The sequence below is a fragment of the Poecilia formosa genome, unplaced genomic scaffold (assembly GCF_000485575.1).
Source record: "Poecilia formosa unplaced genomic scaffold, Poecilia_formosa-5.1.2 Scaffold14, whole genome shotgun sequence".
In the NCBI taxonomy this organism is placed as follows: domain Eukaryota; kingdom Metazoa; phylum Chordata; class Actinopteri; order Cyprinodontiformes; family Poeciliidae; genus Poecilia; species Poecilia formosa.
Window position 1 is genome coordinate 3,690,018 of NW_006799953.1, and position 16,604 is coordinate 3,706,621.

The following is a 16,604-nucleotide window of genomic DNA, read 5'->3' on the forward strand; positions in this document are numbered from 1 at the left end:
ACAAAATGGCAAAATGTGTCAGCTCGCTGTTCACTATTTTAGGAATCGGTTTTCACATCGAAGGATTGTTTGTGAGAACTGGAATTTTAAGGATGCGTCGTGGATCTAACTGCAGCTTCCTTCTGAGTTTTGTAGCTTTAAAACCAGGAAATTTTTTGAAAACATCTGTAGTTACGAGTTGAGGTGACTTGGAATCAATTCCACAAACCACTTTGAACATGCTGCCGTCAAATTGTGAGGCTCTTGATGTGAATGAAGTAGTGAAGTCGAGGCCAAAAGACTGGTTATAAAGTCACCTAATTTATTTTCTGATTCAAGCAATCAAGTATATTTCTCTGTTTTATTGTGAGCAAAATCACATTTTATCTTAATTTTTAGGAGATTTTTAGGAAAATTAGGAATCTGATACAACTCAAATACATAGAAACAACTAAAAAAGAATAAACATATGGGGAAAATGCAATATTAAGCACATAAGCTTAATTGCAATTAAGCATTTTGACTTTGAGAGCTCTGCTGCTGAAGCATCTGTGACACAGATCCAGTAGGCCTCCAGAAGTCGATAACACTCCCTTGTTTATCCATGTTGATGACAAAACTGTTGCTTCTTCAGTTTCTTTAAAATTTAGTAACAGCATAACAAAATGTTGCTAAATAACTTCTTGTCCAGATTCAGTCTCATGGACACGCAGACATGTTCTATTAGAGCTTGAAGTTGATGGTTTCTGCTTATTCACCTTCTTTTTAAAAAGCTGGCCACAGGTTCTATGTGGTTACTTTCTGTATTTTGATCTTTGAGATAAAGAACAAACTGCGTCTGGATTACTGAAAGAAGTTCCTCTTAAAGGATGTTCTTGATCCCTCTCTTTATTCAAGCTGGTGTTCTTTGACAGAGCTGGCAGTAAGCCCAGCACCTCAGACGAAAAGTCGCCCCACGCATGGATCATACCAGGTTGCTTCACTGTCGGCATGGCACAGGACATATGCTCTCCCTTTATTTCCCCCCACACAAATGATTCTTCAGATGTCCAACACAATTGGATTAAAGATTCATCAGAGGAAACTGTTTTTTCCTCCAGTTTTCTGCCACACATCCTTAAACCTCTCGAAGAGTTTCAGTCTCCGTCTGATGCTTTTCTGGGTAAAAGGAGTGGTTTCTTAACCTTCCTTTTTTGTTGCAGAGCTGTTTTCCCAAAAGTCTTCTCCTCACTTCATCTCACCCACCAGCTGTCGATGGGGCCACAGCGTTTGGTAGCACAATCTTCATTGTAGACACAGCACAGGCCTTTTGGGTAATCTTAAAACACCCCAAAGCCTTTTTGACTACAATTGAAACTGTCACTTTATAGTTCTCGATCATTTTGAAAACAGTTCTGTCCTATTGAATATTCTTAGCAGCTGTTTGCTTGTATGGAATTGGTATCTTTCATAAAATAAACTTTTTTTTAAGATAATAAAATTCTTTGCAGTCAGTAACATAAAAGCAAGATTGTAAATTGTTCATGTTGAAACGGAGGCTGCATAATGTGTGTCCCTGCCAAGTTTCTGTCCCTGACTGTTTTACATGATGTGTAACAGGCATTTTATGCTGTGTTGTTCATGGAGATGTGAACATTTAGCTTATGTCTGTCAGCTGTTTAGGAACAAAGACTCAAATTAAAAGACAAATGTCAAAAAGTTGTGTGAGAAATTGCTATAAATGCCTGGCGATGTAGCTTGGCTGACACAGGTAAAATACATACAACACAATTTATAAGCAGAGCTTCTGTAACTGGGGATGCAGAGTTGTCCAGGATTACATCAAATTTTATTAAAGAGCTATGCTCTCTGTCACCTTTATACTTAATACATTTTCCGCAGTCTGAACCTCTGTAAAGTTTTAAAGTCATTTATAAATGTGTCTGGATATCCTCACTGTGTTGCCTTCAGCGCTCCAAGAAGTTGTTGAGTTTATTTGTGTGTGGAAGTTGTTTTAACTTCCCTACTTCCCCCTGTTTTGCTTCTGCCAAATATGTCTGATACTCGAGCCTTTACTTAGCCAGGAAGGATCTTTTTGAAATAAAGCTTCTATTTTTCTCGTGGTCCTGATCAAGATGGCATTTAGAAAACAAAAAAACCCAAAAACATTTTCAAGTAGAAGCATCATCAGCAAAGTTAAAGAGAAGAAAAACTCAGAAAGAAAGCAAGTATAGAAATAAATATTAAATATGTGAAACATACCTCTTAACAGTAAAGGATTGAGTAAAACAGTTACATGTTGCTATTTTTTTAAGAACCTCATTTCTAAGTTAATTTCAAAAATGAAAACAAAAAACAAACACCCAAACTGAAGAAGGAAGTTTTACTAAATTCACTCTGGGAACATTTAACAGTATTTTAACACAGATAGCCATTTTCTGGATTCAGTGGAGAAAACCCTTTGAGGTCTAAACTCTTTAAACAAATGACCAACATCCAACAATATTTTTTCACCCATCTGGATTTCTAAATATTTGTATCAAGTGACTTTTTAAACTGATTCCATCCAGTGTAACAATAGAATAATCTTAGCAAGAGATAAATGTAGTCTTCTTTGATATAATAACTTACTGTAGTTTCAGCAGAGAGTACTACAGTGACTGAACACTTTCTGAAAAAGGTGTACAGCTTGACTTAAGTAGAACTCCACTCTAAACAAAAAAAAGAAAGTGTCATCAGCGTATAAAAGTATTTGCCTCCAGTTAGTCCTCATCCCAAAATCAAATGGGAGCTAAAACCCTCCCTTGTTGACTCAAATATCCGTGGTCTTGAACTCAGTTGGTGGCTCTGACACGTACACACGTTTTCAGGGAGATGATTACACACCTTAGGAGATGCAGAGAAACCACCAGGCATCAGTCCATCGCCACAGATTCCCAACCAGCGTAGAAATCTACTTCCTCACAGCACAAGTTGTTGTCAGGCTATCATCACGGTTGCAACATTTCAAAACAAAATAAGTATGTCTAAATAAAGAATAAAGAATAAATAGAAATAATGAAAGCAGATGTGTGTAGGGCTTCAGTGCAAACATAAGTCGGAGTGAAAGTAGCGACTGTTTGGTTATGAGCTGGTGCTATAAGCGGAGCGTCTTCCTCGCGGATCCCCAATAAACACGGTTTGTGCTATCGTCGAACGTTTCTTCCCCGTTGTAATTATTCCATTGATCCAGCTTTACTCATTAGCAAGGCCAATCAATTTTCAGTGACATTTGTCTAAGTGAAGTAAATGGAATGATTGCTTCTTGAGCTTTGTTCAATGTGTCAGGCATTATGTGACGTACGTGGGAAGCCTGCCCTATTTGGAGCCTATAATTTGATGAGTGGGCAGACAGCCCACAAGTGGTGAGATCAGAGTGCTAAAAAGCATTGGCGGGGAGAAGCATGGCTGGTGCTTACATTCCATTTGGCAGAAGTGGACTGTCTCACTCTGAATGGGGAGAGGTGAAGTGGTTTTGAATGGCTATTCGCTCCAGGACCTAAATAAAAAAAAAAAACACACACACACACAGATCCACGTAAACAAACAGCAGGGGAAACCCAACACGGACCAGCCTGTGTCACCAATCTCAGTCCCTCCTGAGTAGATTAACTCCGTTATCAAAGAGGTGTTAGAAGGAGCAGGGTTTTTTTTTAATTGCACTCTTTATATGAGCAGCTTGTCTCAGATTAAAAGAACAAGCAATAAATGTCAGCAGGACTTATTGCAGGAAGGCATTTTCTAAACTGTTGATAATCCACCATCTGTGTGAAAGAAGGAATTGCTCGAAGAGGCCAATTTGAGGCATGCTTAGAGTACTTAAAACACTTCAGAAAGCTTATCATCAATAAACATGAACATCTCTGGGTCTCACTCACATTTAAAAAAAAAACCTTATCAGTTTTTACTGGTCTGAAAGCAGGCCGTGGATTGATTATTGATTAGCGCAATGTGTTTTCCTTCCTTCAGGTACGTCACTGAGAATTGACCGTTTGAAATGAGGAATGTATTGACGTGTTTTTTTAACGATTTGCCGGTTTTATCTCCCTCCTCTGTCAGTCCATTTGGATAGATCCGACCTAAAATATAACACTTGTAGATTTTATTATCTTGTTGTTTTTTTCCTCCGCTCACTGCCTGACATTTAATCGGATTAAAGCAATTTTTTTTTCTATTTTTCCGATTGCAAAACTTGGTTCAGAATAATGAGAAAAGTTTTGTTTCTTTCTTAAAATTCAGAAATATTCACACACTTGTATTGTAAAGCCTTTAAACAATTTGAAAAAGCCACACATAATGTCACAGCTTTGTAAGCTTCTGGTTATTTCGCAACATTTGGGATAAATAAAACCCCCCTGTGGATGTATTTTAAGCAGCTTTAAAAAACTGCTTAAAATCTATTTCTGCTTTAAGTAAATATATCTCCAGCTCCATGCAACAATAGCGTAGACGTGGGTGCAGCTTTGTGGAGCCTGTGCTGCATTCAGGTCAAAGTTAAAGTTTTCTGTGTGCAAACGCCTAGTTTGATGCTCTTACGTCTCTTTGTTTGGTTACCTCTACTAGCAAAACACAAGAGAGAGGGAGGATTACGTAGATCGCATCTCATCCACTAGCGCTGCGATATCTGATATTTACTCACTTAAATAATAATTCATCAAGCTTTTGGGCTTAAATTCCACAATTCCTTAAATGTGTTACTTTTAAATTAATTATCGTCTGTAAATTAAAATGTTATAGTCTCAACCCTAATTTTAAGGCAACAACCTTAAATATGTTTCCTTGTCCTTGTTTGACGTAAAAAAAACACTTCACCAGTGAGAATATTGAAGCAGCATCTTAACATAAGCCCTGATCAGATGGGTTTTGTAAACGGACTATGAACCTAAGCTGACCAATAAATTAGAGTGTAGTCCATTTAAAGCAAGTTCTGTTTCGGTTCTCTCAAACGATTTGGTTCCGAATGAACTCTAGATCGGTTTGTTTATGGTGTGAGTGTGAGCCGATCTCAACCCCACATCAACCAGCACCTATCCCTCGCCAGGAATGCATTATGATCCAGTAAGCAATGGTACTACGTTTTGGGTTTTTCTTTCACACTGCATAAATTCCTATGCAACTATAAAAACAGTTTCTCAAAATTATTCAAAATACTGTATTTCTGAAATAATTTTCCATATAATATTATAGAGAAAAAAAAATCTCATGAATAAATTCATGCTTCCTTGGTTCTCCCAACTTGGACACATCAGACCAGGAGACAGACTGAATGTCCTAGCTTAGTTTGTAGTGACATGTTTTGGTGCATTTGGAGTTTTCTCTGTATGAAAAGAAACCGAACCAACCAGAAAAGTTGCATGTTAACAAACTCAACAGTTCAGACAAAATTAAATTAACTATAGGTGTGAAAATGCCCTTAGTTTTAAAGTGGCTGAAAGACAGAGAAGTCGATCTTTGGAGTGGCAAATATAGAAAAATGGTGGGCAGAACTGAAAAGGTAAAAGATAAAAGGCAGCTTACAAACCTGACCATTTGAGCCAAAATTCAAGCAAACTACTGAAAAATACCCATAATGTTTTCGCAAGTCATACGGCTTAAAGAAATGTATGTATGTAAACTTCCAAATTTAAAGAAAAAGTGGTAACATTTTATTCTCATGTCAGCGTCAGAGTGACATGAGACTGTCATAAACATAACAAAGCGTCTATCGTGAACATGAAGGAGTCTTCATGAATGCTTATGATTGTTGTCATGAAGTGTCATTCTGTAAATAATGACACTTTTAAATGAGTCTTAATGGAACTTTGTAATAAAAGTCATAATTTGCTGAATAATTCAAAGCTTACACTTTTAATGCAACTTTTAGTGCACCTTTGCATTAAAAGTGTCATATTTTTTTTACCAAATGATACTTCAGGTGAACAGTCGTAAACATTAATGAAGAGTCGTTCATGTTCATGGCTGGTGTTATGTCATGTTTATGACAGTCTCATGTCAGTGTTACGCACACCCCTACAAATAAAGCGTTACCGAAAAAGTTTCAAAAATATTTTTGATGATCTTAAATGAACTAAAACAGAAAAGTATGATTTAATGTCAAACAGTGAGGGGGTCTTGTTTTACAGTACACCTGAATGCCTGTTTCAGCTGAAGTCTGTTTGATTAAAGTTGAATGAAGTCAGAAAACCCAGGAGTTCCTGCTACGACATTCAATCAGCTAGATAATTTATGCAGTCGAATTACCGAGCTAGCTTTCACACCACAGCTGCATATCTCAAATAAGAGCCATATGCCGGGTGGGATGGGTGAGGGGCAGGAAGGGGAAGAGGGGTTCGGCCACATGGCAGGAGCTGCTGGGGAGGGAGGGCGGGGAGGGCCAATTGAAACAGATGTAATCAGACGACGGTGTAAGACTCCAGCACGTTATGCTTAGCAATTTGGACGCTGACTTTGACAATGAAAAAAAGTTGATTTCCACAATGATGGAGTCCCCTCCCCCTCCCCCCTCCTCCCCACCCCTATACTGTATCTCCCAGGCCTCCCCGATTATGGGTTTTATTCTGCGCCCAGTGACCAGAGGGGGGGGCCCTGCTCCTTTGCTGACTATGGCTCCCTGGGGCCCCAGGCGGCTCAGATGCTGCACAGTGAGCATGCCACCTCCGCCTGCAACTCCCCCCTACAGCACCTACACAGCCCGGATCAGTTTAAGAACCCAGGTTTGTATCTGAGCATCTATCTCATCCACATTTTGGACTTTTCAGTTTGATTCATGACATTATTCCATGCAGATGATCAAGTCTTTTCTTTTTAAACATATATTTGTTTCACATTTGTCGACGAAAGAAAAAAAAATTCCCCTTTAAAGGAAAAAAAAAATTACAAAATAACGTCTTGCTGACAAATTAGCATTGCATGTTCTTCCTCCTTTTTCAAATTCAAATGTAGATTTTGTTGTTTCTTTGCAGAGATTTCCCCCCTCTCCCCCTCCCCCCTCCAGCCCCTGCTTGCACATAAGGGGCCGACACATACAGAATGTAATCCTTCATTTGCATGTGAACAAAGTAATTACTGATGATGTCAGAGAGTACAGCGGCCTCTCTAGCAGTGCTCAGGTTTATATGAATTTTGAACAGCCGAAGATGAGAGTAAAGGTAGGAGTGAGTGGCATTTTTCTTTGAAACCCTTAAGACTTCTAAGTGTGGGAGAGATTGCTCACATTATTAGGCAGCGATGCTTGTAAAACATTGAACACTTAACAGAAAACATTTTTTTTTTGCATAATAAATAGAGCCACTCTATGTGCTCACTTTGATCTTTGCTGCATTGTGTCATTTCCCCCCATTTTATGATTGTTTTGAGAAGCAAGATGTTAGATTTAAGGGAAGGAAAGTATGGCACGCAGACGACAAAGAATCTCATCAAAAGGATTTCAAATGTGTTTTAGAGCAACAAGTAGTCATGTTTAGACTTTTAAAATTCAAACTAAATTTCACTTTTGCATCAACTACAAATGCATTCTCACTGTATTTAAGAAGCATCTTTGTGCGGCAGAAGATGTTGACCTGAACGCCGCAGTTGGGATGTTTGGTCTGAGAGATTCACTGATCTCAGTATTAACTATAAAAATAAAATAAAATAAAACCCGGGTTATGGTAGGTAATCTGCTTTAAAACCAACAAGGGAGCAGTGCTATGTGTGAGATCTGTCAGTTTGTATTTTCTTGTAATCTCTGGATGCCCAGCTGTTACAGAGGCAGGCCGTCCAGAGTCAGATTGCACTAAACCCTCATTCACATACGTGTGTTTATAAGCTGATTTTTTTTATCCTTACTTTTGCCTCATGTTAGATTTAGAGACAATAATGCTATCTGGATTTAATTTTAAGAAGATAAAAGAAAAAAAAGGGATTTATTTTTTTTACATAGATCAGTTGGCTGAGATTGGTCACTCACCTGGCATCAACTAATTTGAAATGTTTTATTGTCCACTTAGAAATGCGCCAAGAGTTTTTGGCTAATTGAACATCTCCAGTTTTGTGTCGCTGTGACCGGTCGATATTGTTTTCACTGGTTCTTACTATTAGCAGCATTTTTCTTTTACTTTTTTGTGTTACTAATTGGAAGCCTCCATGTGAAAAGGGGTTTTGCTGGTAATTTAAAACAGAGAAAGCGATAACATTTTAAGTTGTCTTAGTTATCATTTAACACAAGTTGTCTTTGGAGTCCTGTATTAAAGGACAAGGTTAGCAAGGTTAGCATTGCTAACTGTAAACAGTAGTGTTTGTGTGTATTCCTAAAAAAAACTTAGACCCTTATGCTGAGAGGTTCCTACTTTTATTTCCAGATTAATCGCGCTCCATGACAGAGGCTGACAAAAACAAAACACTCCCACTTTGCTGTTATTTGTTTCGCCTTCCTGTTATCTGCTGAAGGCTTGTTCTTTCAATTAACAGCAGACATATATGTACAGAGAAATTATGTTTTTTCACAAGCACATTTCTGTGCTTCCTTAGACTTTAATTGAAATACATCTATCTACCTGATACTGAAATGTAACATGGAGTGTTCTTCTCTCAGTAGCAACTTCCTCACTGGGTGTTGAGTTTCCAATTGGATGCTGATCAGGGTTGATAAAGCTATAGATCTTCTGTGTCTTGCCGTTAGCAATTTCTTAGTGCATCTGTACTTAAATTGGTTTTACATCCCAAGAGTGTGTTAAGAGTCAAAATTTTGAATTATTTTAGGATGAATTTTGACAAAAAGAATTATGAGGTCAGCAGAATCTTTAACAAAAATGCTCACTTTTTTAGGTGTTTTTAGGATTTCCTCTCTGTGATTCCATTAGTTTTTTAACCACATATTTATCTTTTCATCGCAACTGTCAGAACAAAGTGAGACATATGTCATAAATCTATAAAATGACTGAATTGCTTAAAAACAACAGTAGACATTCACAAAGTGGGCCTAAAAAAAACACACAAATTTCTTTATAAAACCCTTTTAAAAATTGTTTGTTCTTGCCTAACCTGATAAAGTAAAACATTTAGTTTCACAAAATATGCTTTATTTTGGCTGTAGCTTTAAGTAAAATAGGAAAAACTGATATTGAAGACAGTGTATATATTATATGGAAATATTCTTATTTGTATGAAAATTGTTTTCAGTCTTGGAGACAGAGACCATTTAGCATTTTAGCATTTTTAAAGTTGCTTTATCACAAGTAACAGTCTAAAATACAGAAAGCTAATACATTAAATAAATTCGATCTGTTATTTTTGTAAAGTGCACTGAGATTATATTTGTTGTGAATGAAATAAATAAATCCGGCCCCATGTCTCACTTGATTTTGTTTTGTACATGCGCAGCCAGCGCATCTTCTGCTTTTTATGTCGTAAAATGAAAATCAGTTACATATGGATATTAAGGGGGGTGAGGAGGATGCCGCACTCCAATAAAAATCACCAGTTACAGATAATGAGGATTGCCATTTCAACTGAAAAAAATCCTTAATTATGTAATAAGCCAGCCCACTGGGGGCTGTGCATGCAAGATAAGAGCAGTAGCTGCTCGCTGTTTAAAGTCTTTACAGTCAAACAGCAGTGTCAACACTTCCAGATGTGTGTTTAGCGAGATGGCTTCATTTTCCCAGAGTGCTATAAATGGATATCTAAGGCGTTCCCTTTAAACGGAGTTAACTTCTCTAATATAGCTTTGATAGATGGAGCAGCGACACATTAAACAAGGTGACAAGTCTAGTTTACTGTGTTTGCCTGCAACCAGCAACATTGAGTGCACTGCTCTCACACTATGTGGTTTTTAATGTGTTATACAAAGACCTCCTCTCAGGCATTGCAGGGTTCGCCATCCCTTATATACACAAGATCGAGCTGTTTTTGTGCTCTGAAGATTTTTCTTTTTAATGCTGCTGTACGGCTTTTTTCTCTACCCCTCCCCATCCCCGTCTCAGTCTGCGTGTGAATAAGGGTGAGACGGAGGGTTATGTGAAGCTGACAGCAAAGGAGATTGCTGTTAAGAGATCACCACATTTTTCTTTCTCCCTGCCTGTTTTTCCCCTCGCATTGCCTGTATTATTGGCCTTTAGTGGGCATATGGATTTTCAAAAGAAATTTTATTAGTCTGAGTTGCTCTTATTCACAGAGCAAAGGTGGTAAGTTCTGTACAGTATTTCTGTTTTATCTCCCTCGAAGTTCAAACCTCTAAACGAACTCGGGTCAGTCTTTTATATTGCTCGTTTTTGCCTTCTTCTACTGTCCGAAAAGCCTCCTTTTTTTAAACTTTTTACTGGAAATTATTCTTACAGACTTGAGATGCTAGCAACGTTTAGGTGATTTTTTTATTTTTTGCGTATATCATGCTTTTTTTAAACAGAAAAAGAAGCACAACCTATGATCAAATGTTTAAAATTCTCCTGAGAAACTTTAAATCTTGAGCATAGCCTTAATAATGTTATAGTTTAATAAGTATAAATTGTTATTTTAGAAGTACTCCCTCACATTATGCATGAGAGCACTGCAACCTACAAATTTACTAGCATGATGGAAGTATGTAGCCTGTTTTCTTTGTGCATGATTAAGCAAAGCGAATGTTTGTGTGCGGTAGACACACAGCATGTAGATTCTATTAGAATCATACTGGATTCAACATTATTTCAAGAAAAAAATTAGGCCTGAATTCTACCTTTCAAGACATCCAATGCAAGCTGCAGATAAGTCCTTTTGACACAAACAAATGAATCCAGTTATGTGTTCTGTCAGTTCAAATGTGTCCACTGGGGGTCAGAGCGATGAAGGGTGGTGCTGGGGGGTGATGAGTTTCCCTAAACTGCTCCGCTCCTCCGTGTGTTTGTGTGCAGGCACCAACCCGTCGAGGCCCGGCGGTTTCCCCGGCGCTAACAGTCCAGGGCCTGTGGCTGACCTGTACGGACCTAGCAACCAGGATTCAGCCGTGGGGAACTACATCAGCGCTGCTAGTCCTCAGCCCGGCTCTGGGTTCGGACCCAGCATTACTGTGAGTGTTTGAGCTCGGATTATGACTGTAAAGACGAGAGAGCACTGAGCCGGATCTGTCTCAGAATACCGCTGTTAAAGTTTGGCACACAAAAAAAGGCACAAGATCCGTAGCTTTTCGCATTTTCTTTCTGTGTAAACTTGCATTTCCAGTTGAAATACTTGAAATTGGCTCTTAGCGTGGGATTTTCTTAGATTTTTTTGTCGATAGAAGCTGTAAGAAAGTGAGATAATGTTCATATTTATCACTTCATTTTAAGCGCAAAGACAGTGCATGCTACCAGAAGATAGAAATGTCCTTAACTGGATTTTTTTGTCTTGGATTTTAACACTCAGAGTTTTCAACGAATAGGCACTTTCTGATACCAGAATAGTTCATACAGAACACTTTGCTAATATGTTTATTATTCCGTTGTAACTCATTGATATTTTGCCTCATAACATTTTTAATTGTGTGCTGATACAATTTATAGAAAAAGTCATAAGCCCAGCACTTTGCTTTGGACATCATAAGTTGCATTTTAGCTGATCGTCACTCTGCTTTCCCCCAACACAAATAACTGAAATGTGTAAAAAAAAAAAACACACACACACATTTCTAGGGAAAAACTAAATTTGGACAGCATAAAATAGATTTTTTTTTTTTAAACTTGAAACAAATTGCAAGTTTTTGACTGGGAGAGTGGCTGACAATCACAAACAGTTCACCAGCAGGTTTTGGGAGCTAAGTTTAGTCAGCAACTCAAACTATGTATAGGCTTTGTGATTAAAAAATATATGAATACCAAAAGAGCTTTTTTGTGATATTATGCAAAAACTGCATCAAACTGTAAAAAAAACAAACATTTTTTTTTCCCCTGATACCTTAAATTATAGAGTACTAACAGGGTATTAATGACATTTAGTACACACAAAGCAGATTTCTTGATGGCGCATAAGGGTAATCAGGGTGGCAATTTATGCATCCGACAATAATCAGGTTCTTAGAGCATTGTTCAAAATCATATTAATGCAGAGAGCCACTCGTTTCGGCCTTCATGATTTCCTTTCCCAGTTTTAGTTGTTTCGCGTTTTTTTACAAGCATGAAGTGCAGCCATCCAAAACCACAAAGAAGCATTTTCTGCTTGCTTTGACAACCGGTAACTTCAAGTAGTTTTCTTAAATCTGCACTCCAAGTAGATGTGGTTATAAGATTCCAATAAATAACATTTACTTGGAGGAGGTTACTTAGAAAGATTTTGGTTTGGTCAGGGGTTGTAATCTGTTATGTTGTATTCGAGTCAACTTGTCTAAAATGAGGTTTGAAACGACATACTATTTCCACAAATTTAAATCTGCGTAATTAATATCCAAAACTTGCCTCTAAAAATTAACAAACTGGAAAGCAATTGCTTACGTACATGGGTTCTAGGTAGTTTATTGTGGGGGACGAAATGGCAAAATATAGGTATAAAATGTGGGTAGGATTTTGCAAAGAACTGAATTCGATGTTTTGTTTTCTATCCTGTTGATATCACCATATTATAAATCAGACTTTATACAGTTTATTAGAAAACGCCACTTTTAATTTTAGAAGCCCATATGTCCCAGATCAGCTCCTTCACTAGACCAACACTTCCAGGCAGGTTTTCTCACTCCAAGTGTCCCCATGTTGATTTCATTTTCTCTGCAGATCAGCAGCTGGTTGTTGTCTCAGCTTTCAAGTGTTAGACTATAATTATGTGCATAGATGGAGCCTAAATAAAAGGTTTTCAGACAGCCTGTGTTACCTAATTTTGCTCAGATGAGCACAGATCCCTGTTTAACTCTTTAACTTGGTGAAGTGATCAAAGTCTTACGAGTAAAAATAATAAGCTCGACAAAAATGCTCCCAAACCCGATATAGCTCCGAGTTACAATAACGTTAAACTATTGTGGTATTTAAAATCCAGATTGATCTTTTTTATAAAGCCTTCTGGAAATCTTAACACACAAGTATCCAGCAGAAATGTCAACCAGTTTGGTAATAAATCTATAAAGCTGGATAGACTTCTTGAGCTGCAGCCTTTACCTTTTCATTAGCTCTTTTTTTCCAGCACTGCATGAAGTGAAAAAGTCAGAGGACCCTTCTGCACCCTGCTTCAGTGCTACCATCAATCACTTAGTACATGTGGAGTCTGAAAATAGCAGTTGGCTTTGGCTTCAGAGTAAGTTTAGCAAAAGCACAGACCAACAAATATTCATAGAAATTCAGTGCAAAATAATATTTAGAGATATTTAAGCATTAGATAGAAGAAAATAAATCATATTATTTTCACATTTAGGCACTGCACTGTCCTGAAACGTCTTAAGAGACGTTCTTCTGGGAGGGCATACAGGATGCATTCGCTCCAGGCTACTTACAGACATTTTTCTCCTAAGAGCTCTGAACACTCCCAGCATTGTCATCCACCATTCAGGATGGGCTGTAAAGATAGCAGACTTTCTACACATTCCTTTCTGCATAATGTCCTGTCTTCTCATAGTTCTGGAAAAATGGTCTCTTGCTTTATCTCCCTCGTATTCCACTGCAGAAAATCTCCCACTGCAGAGTTGACAACTACAGAAAATGTACCTCTACAGAGAGATGGTGTATGAGATTAAATGTTATGTTTGGGCTCTGTCAGATAAGAATTAACACTCAAACTTCACCGAAAAATATCTAATTCCACGGTAGGTGTAGTTCAATATTTGTGCCTCACTAAATACAGTAGCTAGCTGTAGCTAAAAGCTATGTTAGCATTTTTGTGCTGCGTTTGTGACTGAACCAAAGGACAAAATTAGTAGCAAAGGCACTGATGGAGATTTACGTTCTTAATACCTCCAGAGTCATTTAATCTCATTCAGTTGCTGATACCAAGCCTTTGTTTAAAGCTTACTTTAAGTAAATCCCATGTACAGTTTGTAAATAAAATAACTATATTTCATCAATATTATATGGGTTACATTATTGTTATTTTGTCCACCTCATTCTCACCGATGAGGTTCTAGATGCTGTTTTTTGTTGACAAATTTTGTCTCAACAGTAGATTCAAAGTGTTTGCTAGGCTAACCCTCTGCTTTTATGTACAGCATGTCAATTATAACACACATAGCTCTTATTTGTTTCTAAAGACTTAAAGCTAAAATTCTGTAATACATTCATGTGTTGCTCCTGCTAACAATATTTCCATGCTGAAGACTTAAGTTGATATGCTAGGCTAATGTTAGCATGCTTGCTCTCTGTTTCAATAAGACTCGACTGCCTGCGTCGTCGTAGCTTGATTTAGGAGCTGTTTGAAGTGATCTTTGGCAGACAAGCATTGCAATAAAGATTGTTAGCGTGCTTTAAAAGCGTTGCGCTTTGCTTTGAGTGTTGTAAAACGTAAATAATTAGCATTTGAGCTCTTCTCGATATCCACAAATATCACATGCAGGGAAACAAATGGGGAGCTGCAGTAGCCAATATGTTTTACTGTTGCTACTATTTTACTTATAGAAAAGATATATAACATGTCCTTGAATATTGGCAAGCCATGCATTGACCTTTTTTTTAAAAAAAAGCTTAAAATATTTTTAGCTTAATTTGTTCATCTGTGTTGCAGCATTTATTTTATTGCTTAATTGTATCATATTTATGTGCTTTGTAGTGCATAGATTACCTTTCAAACCACATATTGCATTATGTTTTTAAATAAATAGGCTTCTCTGGACATTTATCAGATCTTTACCCCGGATTAGGAGACTTGTGAAGCTCTGCTGATGCATCTCTTGTTTGTTGACAGTGTCACTGAGAGCAAATGCACAAATAGCTCAGGAGAAGGCAAACATTTCTCATTTTCATTTTGCAACCTCTGTAATTGATTTATGCTGTCCAAATGTACGCTGTGGTTGTTTTTGCACTTTCACAGCAAATTCCTTATTAATTGTTTTAGGTCTGCCGGCTGTGCGTCATAATCTGTTGGTCTCAGTGCAGAAAGCTAAATATTTATTAAGAAAGACCAGGGCTGCTCATTTTTAGGACAGATTTGCCGGCGGATAAGTGGAGCGATGAACACGGGGGCATTTGTGTTAGTTATTTTACATCTGTTGCCATCAGTTATTTTGAGGAAAATAAAAACAATACTCTGAGTTAAGGCTGCATCATATTAGAATTTCTTGCGATTATGATAATAATGGTAAAAAAAAAAAGTACAATAGCCATATCAGACACAATATGTCCCTATTTTCTTCTTTCAATCTCTTTCCATCATTTTGTGAGCTTCAGCATATGTGTGAGAAATATGACATTAGTATGTCAAAAAAATATGTTCATATCCCATAATGCATTTGTAATATATTGTGCAGCCCTTCTCTGAGTGGTCAGTAATTTTATTGGCTTTGTACTTTCGTATAATTTATGGAGCTGGCCAAAGAACGCTCGTGTTCAATCTTTTAGGAACATGTCAGAGCATTCTGCGTATTTACAGCCAAGCTTTGTGCTCACAAAGTATTACTACATATTAAATCACCACTTGAGAATTACAATGAATCAAAAAAGAGAGCTGCGAAGCTCAGAGGTGAAGCGGCTTCTGGCTTCTTGCTCAGAACATTAAAATAGGAAATGAGCAAGAAGTAAAATGTGCTTCATAATTCGTTTTCTTTATCAGGGATGCTGCTGAACTGAATGTGTATATAATCACTATATCTCACAACCTCATGGATGACTTCAGCTTCGCTGATTCGCCCCTCCGTCTCACGCTCCACTGATTGCATTAGCCCCTTTAGCCAGTATGAAAACAGTCGCTCTGAAGAAGCAGTAATGATCTTAACATTTTTTTTTCCCCCCCATGCAAGACAATTAGAGCGCAATTAGCTGATTGAGGTGATAAAGACAAATAATTGCTGCTGAAAGTGCTTCTCTTTTGTGCTCCGATCCATGGGTTCGTAGAGACCTGTCAGCAGGAAAGCTCGCAAAGTCCTGATAACTGAGCGACGTTATGAAAACCCTTCAATCTTCAAAAACCCTCTGATCCTGTGGAGGGGTGTTTGTGACGCCGTTCTCTCCATGTTCTCAGATGAAATCAGTTGTTTATGTTAGCATGAATGGGGATTGTGTGTATTATTACTGTTATCTCTTTCACATGTTTTTTTTTTATTATTATTCAGACTAAAAACTCATAACCTGGGCATTCCCCCGTTACAAGAGAAAAGGTTTAAACCAACAGCATCTTAAATTACTGAACACAGTACGAGTCATTTACTTTATTGAAAATACCAAAGTCTTTTCAATATCTTTTCTATTCCAGTAGTATCCCCCCCTCCAGTTGTAATTATTTCTCTGTTTTCCATGAAAAGTTCTGCTTCTCTACATGAATCCGGCTCAATCTAAACATTCACATTCATGCTAGCAGAAAATAAAATAAAAAAACAAACAAACGTTGATATGATACTCACTTTTTCTGTCTTTGAAATGCATACTGACAACAGCACTAACTGTACACTTTTAGGGCCCGTTGATTGCGACAGCTTTTACAAACGGATACCATTGAACAGGTGGCCGGTTGCTATCTCATCAGAGGTATTGCCTTTTATTTACTGTGCTTTT

At 37.6% G+C, this 16,604-nt stretch overlaps 1 protein-coding gene across 7 annotated transcripts in view; it reads left to right on the plus strand.

Annotated features, from left to right (window-relative positions):
• Positions 1 to 16,604, plus strand: part of LOC103133943 (RNA-binding protein Musashi homolog 2) — a 130,373-nt gene that overhangs the window by 107,231 nt on the left and 6,538 nt on the right. For 4 of the 7 annotated variants that reach the window (XM_007545939.2, XM_007545938.2, XM_007545940.2 and 1 more), the window contains exons 6-8: positions 6,531 to 6,710; positions 10,866 to 11,020; positions 16,507 to 16,577. In XM_007545939.2, coding sequence (XP_007546001.1) covers positions 6,531 to 6,710; positions 10,866 to 11,020; positions 16,507 to 16,548 — 377 coding nt within the window. In that variant the 3' untranslated portion in view covers positions 16,549 to 16,577. The remainder of the gene's footprint in view (positions 1 to 6,530; positions 6,711 to 10,865; positions 11,021 to 16,506; positions 16,578 to 16,604) is intronic. The other 3 variants (XM_016668328.1, XM_016668329.1, XM_007545941.2) reach the window with 2 other exon arrangements.